Raw genomic sequence first — 14,877 nt, forward strand, 5'->3', positions numbered from 1 at the left:
AAAACAGTAGTAGTCTATGGTATTCATTAAATATTAAAAGTAAATCTGTGTGTCCTGTTCAGGTTTTGCCTTATTTTACATCATATGTGACCAAATATTCCCACAAGGATAGTAAAACCTGAAATGAGCTACACTGTGTTGAGCAGTCAACGGTTCCCATGAGAAAACAACTTAATAAACATATAAATAATGTCTTCGTGAAAATGCGGAAAGGTTTATGTGAGTGTTAGAGCTAGATGATAGTGTGTATTAAAATATCATTAAATTACTATCATTAAAATATCATCAATTTAAAAACCATATTAGTCTCTATCATAATTGAAAAGTGTGTGCGTGTGTGTAAATAGAAGGCGGCAAGTGCACGCTGATGTATGAACAGCAAAATCCAAGTTTTAATGATTATCTTTCAGGTTTGGTAGAAAAATTATCTTCCTTCCTGCCAATATTTACTTCATTCAAATGACTAACTGTTGAAACAGCCACTTTTCATGAGCCAAATGAATATTTGTCCAGCTCTGGCCAACGGAAAGCCTCTGTTTTGGAATATTCTGCTCGCTATTTGCATAATTCATGTTGGTTTTCAGCATCGCTAATGCTGCTATTGTGCGAGGCAAATTGAAATGGGCGGTAAGAACAGGACTGATCTGAATCATTCTCCTTCTCTTATTTTTCCATGCTCAGAACTGATCAAATAATTAGTGTCCAGACCCAGTTCTGTCTCCGCCGCTCTCACTGTTTTCATAAACTGGGTCATGTAAAAAAAGATTAGTGTTCTCTCTTTGGGTTTCCTCAACTGGTGGTTCCCTATTTTTAAAGGCAGACGCTCAGGTTTGAAGTATGCAGTATACATATTGTGGAAATATTTAGTATGCAAGGCCTTAAGCATGTTTACAATGGAATAACACAGTTTAGGCATTAAAATAAATGCCTTTTAATCAAATGAATTCACTTTTAGTGCTCAAAAATTGCAACTATATCTGGAATTGGACAATATTTGCAATATATACAGTATGCAATATAATAATAGAACTCTTATATTAGTATGCTAATCCATGAAATACCTATAATCTGCTATTAAATGATCTTGCATTAAACATTTGATCTGACAAAAAAGAAGCATTCTAATGTCTGAAATGGTTATTGGTGCATAATAAATTTCACACTATATTATATATATTGCACTGTAGTACACTTTGTGAACGCAGTCCATGAGTTCATTTCGGAAATGTTGTTTTTTAATGAGCGTGTGAGGTTTTAATGCAGTCAGCTGCACATCGGGTGGGGTGTTTGTGGATATGAGCATATATGTCTCTCTCTGTTTGGTTGGTTGTGCCAGTGTGGGTGTTAAACAGTGCTGTATGGGTCATGTTTGTGTGGTTTTATTCTGTACAGCTGTCTGATTGATCTGATGACTCACTGTCACTGTCACACTCCTGTCTGCTGTGGGTCTGGTCATTCTCTAAACTAGATTTGACTGCTATCTGTCTGTCTGTCTGTCTGTCTAAATAGATAGATAGATAGATAGAACATCAGACAAACAATAGAATGACAGATAGAATGATGGAACGGTAGATAGATAGATAGATAGATAGATAGATAGATAGATAGATAGATAGATAGATAGATAGATAGATAGATAGATAGATAGATAGATAGATAGATAGATAGATAGGTGGATGGATGGATAGATGGAATGATAGAACAATAGATCTATCTATCGTTCTGTCTGTCTGTCCATCTATCTATCTATCGCTCTCTATCTATCGCTCTCTATCTATCGTTCTATCTATCATTCTGTCTATCATTCTATCTATCAATATTGAAAATATTGTAAATGTGTACTGTTGTGGTTCTTCCAGGGAACAGGGTTAGTTAAACATTGCTCTACAGAATCATGATGAGTCCAAAGATAAGGGTTTACGGTGCAAATATGTTTTTAAAGTGATAGTCATACATTGCCCATCTGTCATTGTCAGTCAGAACTAGAGAATGACTATAAACCCTTGAGTGCTTCATTTATTTTTTATTTTTTGTAATATGAGGGACCATAGTGGCACATCTGACTCACTTGGTGTCCTATGCAACAAAAAATACACTTGGATTTTGCTTCTAGACCAGTGAAGAACACAACTGTAGGCATTTTACTAAATTACTGTTGCATTGTCTGATTTATTTGTAACCATCATTAATTTGACTAGATGTAACACTTCCTGGTTCAAAGCAATCACAAACTAAATAACTAAATAACAACAATAAATAATTAGATTTATACCAGTGTGTCTTAATAATTTTTGACTTCAAGTCCTCACTATATTCCACAACAGTATTTGAAGGCCACACTTCACTCCCCCAAATATTTTAGAGCTTAGCATGACTAGAAAGACTAGAAAAAACACAAATACTAAAAAAAATCTTTTTTGATGTTTTAGTCAGCCTGGTCTCATCGTTTATACGTATTGTAGGTATTAGTACATAATGTTTACAAGCACAAAATGTACATTTTTGCACATTTTTTAAAATTATTTCAGCGTATAAAACATAAAAATTGCTATGTATTTGTAATGAAAAAATCCATCACATATTTACGGATCTTTTATACCATCAATATATTGTATTGATGTGTTTTTATAATTCGATTTTTAACCTTAACCTACTACCAAACCTAAACCTCCCCGTTTTAAAGTGAATATAAAAAGTCACAGCATGTCGAAGAAAACGCCTTTTGTGTCCCATGGCAAAGCAAATATTACATAGGTGATGGTTAAACGACTGCAGAAATGTTATTAATTTTAAGGGTTTAGAGTGTCTTGCTTAACATTACATTTGCTTCTAAACAATCATATAATTTCATATTAAGTAAATGCGTAATTCTAATTTAATAATGCAACTGAAAACATAAGGTCATTGATATGACAACTGAATACAATTCAACATCAAATATTAATGCCACAATTTCAATATTAAGGATTTATTTGTAAGTTCATATGTAAATAATGTGCATTTTAGGTGTCGTCTTCAGTATTCTATGTTTAGATGCTGTAAATACGTCAGTATTGTACAATTTAGTGTCTGTAAAAACCTAAGTAAATGTACGTTTTGTAGAACCACATTTTACAAAAATACATACAAATTCTCATGAGATCACGTTGTTTTATTTTGTTAATGCATGTTTTATCTTGAGGCCCCCTAAGGACCCTGGCTACTGTTGCTAGAAAGTTTTTAGATGAGTTCTGTTTTTGTATTATATTTATTATAAATAAGCTTTGCATTGATGTATGGTTTGTTATGATAGGACAATATTTTGCCGAGATACAACTGTTTGAAAATCTCAAATCTGAGGGTTGAAAAAAATCTAAATATTGAGAAAATTGCCTTTAAAGTTGTCCAAATGAAGTTCTTAGCTATGCATATTACTAATCTAAAATTAAGTTTTGATATATTTACAGTAGGGAATTTACAAACTGTCTTCATAGAACTTGATCTTTACTTAATATCCTAATGATGTTTGGCATAAAAGAAAAAAATCGATAATTTTGACCCATACAATGTATTTTTGGCTATTGCTACAAATATACCCATGGTTTTGTGGGTCACATATAATGTTTTCAGATACACAGACATCACTATCGTTAATGGCACATAAGTCATATGTTAACATTTTACTTTTTAAGTGAAAAACATTATTTAATTTCACCAAATCAACTTACAGACTTTTCATGGGTTAGATCAAGACTGTTGCTGAGGATTAAGGGTGTTTGATAAGGAAAATATTGTAAATGTGTACTGTTGTGGTTCTTCCAGGGAACAGGGTTGGTTAAACATTGCTCTGTAGAATCATGATGAGTCCAAAGATAAGGTTTTACAGAGCAAATATATATATATTTATTCATACATATTTGTACAGGATATTCATATATTACCCATCTGTCAATGTCAGTCATAACTAGAGAATGACAGTAAACACTTGAGTGCTGCTCTCAATATATTATAACAATTTATTTTTTATTTTTTGTAAAATAGAGGCAAATCTGAATTACTTGGTTTGCTATGCAAAATAAAATATGAACAACAACAAATAACACTCTTCATTTAGTCTGACATTTGTAATATGTAAATCTGCAATATGTTACCTGCTTGTTAATGTCTAAGATAATTGTTTTATGATAATGGGCTTGGGCTTTATGATCGTGGTTTCGAGGGTGGTTCCCCATGTGTTTTTTTTTTTCTTTTATGTGGACACCTTTATATGGAAGCTTGTTTCAATCACAGAATAAAGTAATTGCAACTTTTTATCTCACAATTCTGACTTTTTTTCCCATCAGAATTGAGAATTAAAGTCACAACTGCAACGTCAGAATTGTGAGAAACAAGCAGGCATTTGCGAGTTATAAAGTACAATTCTGAGTGCAAAAAAGTCAGCTCACAAGTCTGATATTTTTTGCAAATATGAGTTTATATCTGACAATTTTGACTTTCTTAATCCTCATTACATAAAGTAATAATTTTCTCAATACATCATAAAATCTTGAGTTCATAGTGTATTACATTTTTTTTTTAACATATTGAAATGTATTATATTATGAACACTGCAGCAATTTATAATGTAATATCAGCACATAATGTATAAAGTCAACACACCGAGATGCAAATTCAGAAGGTGAGACAATTACACGTCAGTATTCAATGTGAAAGAATAAGCTTCAAATCAATTATATATAATTTAACAATTTAGTATTTGGCAAATATCATTTGCCTCCTAATATTGGGATTTAAAAAACTATTTAAAAAGGAATATGCAATTTAATTTTGAGGTGTTTTCAAATAAATTACAAACTGATAACATTGAATTACATTAAATAGGCTCATATAATAGCCCAAGATAAATATTTAGATTTCACTGGTCTATAAAATTTTTATGTTTTGACTCAGACTCGTGATTGGCCGCTGCTGGATTCAGTCATGTGATAAAGCATTTAAAAGAACACACTCAGGACAATAAACAACACAATTTGGGTTTGCAAACCTGATTACTATGAAGACTATTGCTCTGCTTCTGCTACTGACTGGACTGTTGGCCCGTGGACGAGGTGAGTGACTTTAGTAGCATAATCTTTTTGTGTTATTTGAAATTTGAACATATTCTTAACTGAGTTTGATATCTATCTCTACACAGCCTGGAAGAACACCTATGATGGGGCTCTAAATTTTAACTGTCCTGCAGGCCAGTCCATATCCTCCATAACGAGGTGAGTACCACTTATTAATGTTATAAACATATGATAAAATATGAAGTTGTATGCAAGTTCCACCTGATTCACGTTAAATTAACTTTTAGGATAACTCCACTTCCAGAATTAAAATTTCTTGATAATTTACTCACCCCCATGTCTTTCAAGATATGCATGTCTTTCTTTCTTCAGTTGCAAGAGAGGTAAACATTCCAGGATAGTGGACTTCAATGGTGCTTAACGGATTGATGGTAGCTTCAGAGGGCTCTAAATGATCCCACCTGAGAAATAAGGGTCTTATCTAGTAAAAAGATCAGTAATAATAAGTAAATAATAATATTTATACACATTTTAACCACAAATGCTCATCTTGTCTAGCTTTGTGATGCTCAAAAACCCGTCTCATTTTCTTCTCCAGCTTCAAAATCGTCCTACATCGCTGTTTTACCTTTTTTTTTTTAAAGGGCTTTTGACCTTTTTGGCACGTTCACTTTGTAACAGGATTCCTACGAGCTTTGGAAACGTATGGAAAAAAGAAAGCGGAGTATGTGTTTCCAGACTTTTGTCCATATTTCATTTTTTATAATAGAAAATGACGAATTTAATGAAAATAAATTTATTGTACAAGACGGGAGTTTTCATGGTAGCTGTTTAGTGATTGTCCAATATGACTAAATGAATTCAAGGTGCACTTTTTCATTATGAAAAAAGCAGGTTATAAGCATTTTTGGTTTCTTTTCACTATATTCTTAGCACTGTATCACATAGCCTCAAGGACCTTTGAAAAAAAAAACAGACTTTTTTCTGCACACAAGAAACCATTAAACTTAGAATATAGGGCAACGCACATGGATCCACCTATTGAGCCATCAGCTCATTTCTCAGTGTGGGTTCTTGGCTGCCACAGACTATGCATAAAGTGACCTAAGGCCTTGAAATATGACATAGTGCCCTAATGAAAGCCACATTTTAGACACTTTTTTAAACACAGTATCAGTCTTTTTTGTAGACCCTTGACCTTGGAAAATTTTATGCCATTAGCCTATTTTGTGTGCCATGGTTTTTCTGCCAGCGTAGTCTTAAAAATAAAGGTGCTTCACGATGCCATAGAAGAACCTTTTTTGTCTAAATGGGTCCATAAAGAACCTTTGACATCTGAAGAACCTTTCTGTTTCACAAAAGGTTTTTTTGTGGTGAAAGAAGGTTCTTCAGATTATAAAAAGGTAAGAAATAGATGGTTCTTTCAAGAACCTTTGACTGAATGGTTCTTTGTGGAACCAAAAATGGTTTTTCTATGGCATCGCTGTGAAAAACCTTATAAAGCACCTTTATTTTGAAGAGTGCACAAAGGATGTGTTAAATTAACCATTATGCCTTGATATTAGAAGTACTACCATAAGAAAAGGCAAAGTTTGAGCAATTATATCTCTGTTAATTCATGTGCATCCATGCTCTTGCTTTATTCATATTAAGGTAGCATTGATGCACAAAGGAAATAGGGTATATAAAATGAAAAATTGTAATGCAGAAGCATGCAAAAAATTCCCATGCGCATGTGAATAGTTTCTCGAAGACAAAGTTTCTTGTGTGCATGTGAAAGTCTGCATTTTTACTACTTATTATTTTGTAGGAGCTCTGTATTTTAACACTTAGAGAAAATCAATGAAAACAATTAAAATATTTGCAGATGACTGTACTATACCAAACATAAAGCTGAAAATAATGCTTTATGAACCATTTATGGTAAATATGGTCTGAGGTTTGAAAATTCAAGTCTGGAAAAGTATGAAATTTTGAAATGGAAGATGTGTAGGAATCCTGTTTTAAATGATGTAGGCCGATTTTAAAGTTGAAGAAAAAATTAAATGGGAGGTTTTTGGCTTAAAATGTATATAATTTGTAATATTTTTTAGAAAATAGCCAATAGTTTCGCTAGATAAGACTCTTATTTTTCAGCTGGGATTGTGTTGGGCCCTTTGAAGCTGCATTAAAACTGCATTTTTAACCTTCAATCCGTTGAACATGATTGAAGTCCACTATATGGAGAAAAATCCAGCAATGTTTTCCTTAAAACACTTAATTTCTTTCTTTTTTACCCGTTCCTTTTTGCTGTGTTACCCAGTTTGGTTCATTCTGTACTTGTGCAAATTACTGCAAAAGTGATAGCGTGGTGAAATCCCAGGGAAACATTTAAAACACATATATACCAAGTGGAAACTAAATGCATCACCGTTGACAGCTTCTGGTTGAAACACCAAAAATGCAGCGCTTTCCTCCCACCTTGCTCGATTTCTGGGATTGAGCCACTGTCAATATGTGGGAGACTCTCCCAGAAAGACTTTGGATATCTGTGTATGTTAGGATTTGCTTTTCCATGGATGAACATAACAGATTGTTAGAAAGCACCATACCCTTTAAAATTTAAATGCAAATATCAATGCAATTGTAATATTCAATTTTGCATTTTCTTTCTCCATTCCAACTTATGTTAAAAAAGCGAACACCACAATAAATTTGAGGACCGTCGTTGGGACTTTAGCTGTCAAGCCACCTATGGCCAGAGTGCACAATGTTACTGGACAGGTTACATCAATGACTTCGACCAAGTGATCCTCTTTGAGTGTCCAGCACAACATATGATCGCAGGAATGAGCAGCTTCCACAGCAACCCCCATGAGGACAGACGGTGAGCTCTGATCGACTGATTCTCATCTGTAAACTTTGACTCTCTTGAGCTCACTTGAACTGATGCTAATACCATGTTTTCACACAGCTGGAAATTTTACTGCTGTAAAAGTTCATGCGTTTCTGCAAGCTGTCATTGGACCACATATGTGAACAACTTTGACCAGTACTTCCACTGGATTGTGCCTTCCCGGAACGTTCTGGTGGGCGTTCATAGCTACCATCAAAATCGGGAAGAGTGGGTATTTATGTTATTTCTAATGAAGCTAGTTGAGCAAGATTGTGAGCTCTGTTGTTCACTAATGTGTTGTACTTTTTTTCAGAGATCGGCGTTGGGCGTACAAGGTCTGTGCCCAATACAAAATTTGATTCCAAGATTCAATATTCTCTTACAGTTCATGATGAAAATTCTCTCATGATCCTCTGAAATAAATGCATGTTGAAAACAAACACTGTGGCTGATCTCTGTGTGTGTCAATAGGCTGAAATCATTGGATTAAATCATACATTTTGAATTTTCAGTAACATGATCACTGATTTGACCAAGTCTATTGACAGCAGGCTAACTAATTAACCTATAAAGGTCCTCTAAATTAACCTCTAAATGTAGAAAAACAAATCTAGCTTAATTTCTATTTTAACAATTTTTCTTGCATGCAAGTACTAAACTAAGTACTCTTCCAAATTCTCTTCCATGTCTTATTGCGCTTAAACTGTCAAATACACACAAATTTATGTTAAAACCACACAGGAGTTACAAAAACAGTCAGTTATGTCTGTGAAGGTAGACAGCTGGGAAAGAAATCACGTTTATATAAAATACAGTAACTTTCCACTGCTTTCTTGTCCCCTTTGAGGCTAGGACTCGAAATAAACAGATAACATACTTTGCTCGAACTTTTGCCATGCTGTTAGAACTGCTACACCGAGGCGCTGTAGCCTCTTCGGACGGCATATAAAAATTGCATATATTAAAAAATATCTGCATTTTAATTTTGAGGTGTTTCGCAAAAAAAATCATGAACTGATTCTACAAATAATAATACACAAAATGACATTAAATTAAATGAAACAAAATAGTTTATAAAACTGTCATTGTCTCCAGCCCCTGTATTGGGTCCATTTGTCCTGACACGCTTGCCTGTCAGCATTTGTGCCTCATCAATTTCCCTCTGAATATTAATACTTAATAAACTTAACTATTAGAGACATGTCTTTGAATAAAGACATGTGCAATTTAATTTTAAGGTGTTTTAAAAAAAAACTGAGCACCAGAAAAACCTCTTTAAGTTAAGAGAAATGGTTTGAATAATAAGAAAACAAGAAAATATAGCTAAAAAGGATAATGACATTTCTGAAAGAATTGATTGCTATGAATGATTTCTACTGTATTTCTCTTTAACAAATGACTTAGAAATATTGCGATTACAAACTTCCTCCTTATCTTGCAGAAAGTTTAGACAAACAATCTTATCACCGAATGTTCCTCTTGTATGATGATTTGAAAAATGGCAATTTTTTTCTATGAAAAAGTTTAACTGAACTTTCTCATTAGGAGATGCATTTTTGCAACACAGTTGCAAAGTTGAAAAGAGTTGTTCTATTGCTCTCAAGCATTCCAAGTACATAAATCAGACTTTGAATGTGGCTTATTCAATCTTAACTACATTTTATTATTTTAGTTTAATGCATCACCTGATCACCAGGTTCCTGAAAGGTGCGAGGAGGATAAACACTCCTAGACAGCACCTCATCTCTTCTTGGAATCTCTCTTCCTAGGTCTGTGGAGAGCTCCCTTCGAGCCGCTTGGTTCAGTCGAGCTGAAATACCTGAGGCCTAAGACCTCGCTCCTGACCGCGCTGGCTTCCATCAAGAGGGATTGGGACCTGCAAACATTCTCAGGCAACGAGACGTGCCTCGAATTCAGCCCGGCTGATTCTCACGTGACCTTGAGACCCAGGCCTGGTTATGTGCCCAAGGTTCCCACCACTCCCTTTTGGGATCAGGTAGTGAACCTGCAAGCTCTGCCCCCGGAGGAGGCAGACCCAGCCTTAGCGGTGTCCCATTCGCACCCTGCGTATTTACGCAGACCGCACCCGGAGCTTCAGATGCTCCAAGCAGCTCTTTGTCTGATTTGGAGGACAGCAGAAAGGGGAATGCTGTCTCCAAACAGAGGTTGGCCCATTGGGTGGTAGATGCCATCACCTTGGCGTACCCAAGTCCCAAGGTGAGCCGTGCCCCATGAGTTCGAGCTCACTCAACCCAGAGTGTTGTCTCCTCCTATGGGCTGGTGCACAGCAAATGTACAGTCGTGGCCAAAAGTTTTGAGAATGACACAAATATTAGTTTTCACAAAGTTTGCTGCTCAACTGTTTTTAGATCTTTGTTTCAATTGTTTCTGTGATGTACTGAAATATAATTACAAGCACTTTATACGTTTCAAAGGCTTTTATCGACAATTACATGACATTTATGCAGAGAGTCAGTATTTGCAGTGTTGGTCCTTCTTTTTCAGGACCTCTGCAATTCGACTGGGCATGCTCTCAATCAACTTCTGGGCCAAATCCTGACTGATAGCAACCCATTCTTTCATAATCACTTCTTGGAGTTTGTCAGAATTAGTGGGTTTTTGTTTGTCCACCTGCCTCTTGAGGATTGACCACAAGTTGACCACAAGTAAGATCTGGGGAGTTTCCAGGCCATGGACCCAAAATGTCAACGTTTTGGTCCCTGAGCCACTTAGTTATCACTTTTGCCTTATGGCACGGTGCTCCATCGTGCTGGAAAATGCGTTGTTCTTCAACAAACTGTTGTTGGATTGTTGGAAGAAGTTGCTGTTGGAGGGTGTTTTGGTTCCATTCTTTATTCATTGCTGTGTTTTTGGGCAAAATTGTGAGTGAGCCCACTCCCTTGGATGAGAAGCAACCCCACATATGAATGGTCTCAGGATGCTTTACTGTTGGCATGACACAGGACTGATGGTAGCGCTCACCTTTTCTTCTCCGGACAAGCCTTTTTCCAGATGCCCCAAACAATCGGAAAGAGGCTTCATCTGAGAATATGACTTTGCCCCAGTCCTCAGCAGTCCATTCGCCATACTTTTTGCAGAAGATCAATCTGTCCCTGATGTTTTTTTTTTGGAGAGAAGTGGCTTCTTTGCTGCCCTTCTTGACACCAGGCCATCTTCCAAAAGTCTTGGCCTCACTGTGTGTGCAGATGCGCTCACACCTGCCTGCTGCCATTCCTGAGCAAGCTCTGCACTGGTGGCAGTCCGATCCCGCAGCTGAATCCTCTTTCCTGGCACTTGCTGGACTTTCTTGGACGCCCTGAAGCCTTCTTAACAATGCAGTGGAAAGTTTTTTTTCGGGATTAAGTTAATTTTTCTGGCTCTGTGTTCCCTTAGTTCCCTCTGTGTGAATTCTGGGACCTCCATGCCCCACAGCCCGGACTAGGACGGAGTAGTCCGTGACTGTGCTCCAGTAGAGTGTCTCCTTCTCTCCCTCCGGTTGTGGCATCATGTTTCAGTATTTCTCCACAGTTATTCACCATGTTTCCCTTTCATATTTCTCTGACCTAGGTATTCCCTTTATTCCACATGACTTAAGTTTTGTCATTGTCTCCAGCCCCCGTATTGACTCCATTTGTCCTGACATGCTTACCTGTCAGCATTTGTGGCTTATTAATTTGCCTCTAAATATTAACACTTAAAAAAACGAACTATTAGAGACATGTCTTTAAAAAAATATATATGCAATTTAATTTTAAGGTGTTTTAAAAAAAACTGATAAGTACAAATAATAATACACAAAATAACAGTAAATAAATTACATGAAACAAAATTGTTAATATAATAGCCTATGTATTGTCTAAGTTTAAATGACCCTATAAGAATGCAATCTCCTGAAGAAATCTCGTTAGAAAGCAACGATACTCAACCCCATGTAATACGAATTGATTTTGATGATTTGCATATCCAAGTGATTCAAAATGACTTTGACAAACAGACCAAGAAACAAAAGAAAATAGGCCATCGTAGAAAAACACTGAGTGGGACTGAAGACGACGGCCGGTTGGAGAATTCGGAGCACCAGAAAAACCTCTTTGAGTTAAGAGAAATTATTCGATTGATTAGAGAACAAAAAAAATATAGGGGGGGGGGGGGCATTAAAAGTGTGTATGTATATATATGTGTGTATATGTATTAGAGGGCTGCATTGGGATTGGGACCCAACGCAAATCTCGCGGGAGCGGGCGGTTTGAACTTTGCTGCGGGCGGGAATGGGCGGCTAAAAAAAAAACTGCGGGATCGGAAGGTAGCCTAGCGACATGAATACAGAATACCTGTGACATCTGGCTTTAGTTAATAATTGCAAAACTGCTGTTTTCATGTAGTTTATCATTGTTTTTTTTTGCAAAGCAGTCTATTTTATGTGCCGTGTGATGGTGCAACGTTTTTGATAAAAACGAAATTATATTTGAATGTATTGTGTGTTTTGCCGTTCTGTGATCTCATAGGCTAGCTGCTTTCAGACATGCTTTCTGCACATTTACACCAGGACCAATCAAGCCTACGGAATACTTCAATAGCCCAAATCAAAGTACATGAAGTCTAAAGAAACGCGCGGTAGCCTAAGCGTTTTAGATGTCCCCGATAGCCCAGGCTACTATTCATCTTCCCTACCAGTGCGTCAGAATACATGCAGGCCAGGGAAAGAAACAAACATGAATCTCTTTAATAATAGCAATACCAATAGCCTACGTTTTTTTTTTTTTTTCTGCGGGACGGGAGAAGACACAAAATCAATGCATCTCTATCATCGTGCGGGAATAAATTCTCAGAGTTTTGCGGGTGCGGGCGGGAGTGGACATACATATTGCGGGAGTGGGCGGTAGTGTAACACACACGTAGCGGGAGCAGGCGGGAGTGGACATACATATTGCGGGAGCGGGCGGGAGTGTAACACACACGTAGCGGGAGTGGGCGGTAATGGTCAGAAATTCGGCGGGCGGGAGCGGGATGAAGAAAACAGTCCTGACCTGACCAAGGGACCGCGCCGCGACCTTCATCGCCAGGAGGGGGAAGGGCAGCACGGAGTTCCTGCATTACCTCTTGGTCAGAACCATCCTCGTGCAGTTGTTTTAGCGTCCCGGCTTGATACACTTGATGTGCAGCCATGGCATGCAGGGCAGCCTGTCCAGCGGCGTGGTACTCACACGCGCCGGACGGGGGATGCGGCGATCCCACCAGGCGGCGACGCCGCGCAGGCATAAGTGCATATGGGTGAATGACGGATAAGGATTTCAAATGTGGAAAAAAATAAAACAGGCAAAAAATTTAAATGTTAGTACTTTCTATACTTATTACAGTGTTGTGTATGTAATGCAATGATATTTACACATTTCAAGAATGTAATTAACCATTTTTTTTGATGAATCAGATCTTTTTCCTCATGAAAATGTCATTCCTGGGTAACGTAATAAATTTTAAAATTAATTACATTTCTATCATTGTTGGCATATACAAATGTACTTATCTCCATATTTGGAGCTCAACAAACAATTAGTGCTCAGAAAACTACATTTTAATCACAATTAATATAATCAATTTGGGATTTCATATAGGCACAGGCTCATTTTGGGCTGCTGCTAATTCAAAATTCAGAACCAAATAAAGAAAAAAACTGGAAAATGTTTAAAAATGTTTTCCAATAAAGTAAATAAGACTTGTTTTATCATTAACTCAACAAAAAGCTGAATTGTGTTATCTAACACAGAAATATGGGTTAAATGAATTGCCCGTGTCATTGTTAGCCAGAATGACATACTGTTAGACGGAATGACATTCTGCAATATTTTTCAGGATTACCATAAGAACCATCATCAGTATAATTTTTCTTTCCAACACTCAAATTTGAAACTAAGTAAGATACACTTGACAGTTGCAAAACTCAGTTTTTAATGATTTAAAAAAAGTACAACAGGCTTTTTGGGAACTGGTCTTGATTTGTAGTAGCTACACACAATAATAATAATAATAATAATAATAATGAGTATTAGATGCAGGTTGTAATCACACCAATTTCATTACAATCGTATTTTCTAAATATTACAGTAAATCTGTAAAATTATAATGCTTCATAAACAATGGCCAGGGGTATAGTGTATGATGTGTAATAACACATTACACCGCTAAAACATTTAGGCTTATTACAAATGAGTGTGAACCTATTTTGATTAATATTTCAAGTTTGCTTGTTACTGACACATTATTGTTCCACTGAATCATCACCCTAATACCTTGCTCTCTTTTTTCCAAGATACTCAGCCCTAGCTTCTGCATCTGTGTTTATTCTGGCTCTGAACCGTCTCTGCCTCTCTTTATTAGACAGAGGCATCTGGAAGAACAGAATTGACCTTAAAACACCAGAAGCTATACAAAAGTTTTAAAATGGGTAACACTTTATAATAACGGCACGCTATTAATCATTAGTTAAACATTAGTAAACAGTTAATTCATCATTTATAAAGCATTAAAAGACATTAATAAGCAGTTTATAAATACAGCTATAAATGCTTTATTCTTGATTTAAAAGCATATCTATAATGTGTTTAATAATTGTATTTCCATACTTTAATTTCATACTTGTAGGTAGGCTTATAAATCAAGCATTAAAGGGATAGTTCACCCAAAAAGGAAAATTTGATGTTTATCTGCTTACCCCCAGGTCATCCAAGATATAGGTGACTTTGTTTCTTCAGAAAAACACAAACGAAGATTTTTAACGAAAACGGTGCAGTCTGCCAGCCTTATCATAGACGTGGATGGGCACCAGACCTTTAAAAGTAAACAAAAAACATGCACAGACAAATCCAAATTACACCCTGCGGCTCGTGACGATACATCGATGTCCTAAGACACGAAATTATCGTTTTTTGTGAGAAACTGAACAGTATTTATATCATT

General features: G+C 36.3%; 1 protein-coding gene across 2 annotated transcripts in view; it reads left to right on the forward strand.

Moving 5' to 3' along the window:
- Positions 1–8,363, forward strand: part of LOC141346063 (hemagglutinin/amebocyte aggregation factor-like) — a 10,401-nt gene extending 2,038 nt beyond the window's left edge. Inside the window, exons 2-6 of one of the 2 annotated variants that reach the window (XM_073850979.1) lie at positions 5,045–5,087; positions 5,174–5,246; positions 7,726–7,914; positions 8,002–8,151; positions 8,237–8,363. In XM_073850979.1, coding sequence (XP_073707080.1) covers positions 5,045–5,087; positions 5,174–5,246; positions 7,726–7,914; positions 8,002–8,151; positions 8,237–8,282 — 501 coding nt within the window. In that variant the 3' untranslated portion in view covers positions 8,283–8,363. Of the gene's footprint in view, positions 1–4,980; positions 5,088–5,173; positions 5,247–7,725; positions 7,915–8,001; positions 8,152–8,236 lie in introns of those variants that run through there. The other variant, XM_073850978.1, reaches the window with a different exon arrangement.
- Positions 8,364–14,877: the final 6,514 nt, after the last annotated feature.

This window comes from Garra rufa, chromosome 11 (genome assembly GCF_049309525.1).
Source record: "Garra rufa chromosome 11, GarRuf1.0, whole genome shotgun sequence".
Taxonomy (NCBI): Eukaryota; Metazoa; Chordata; class Actinopteri; order Cypriniformes; family Cyprinidae; genus Garra; species Garra rufa.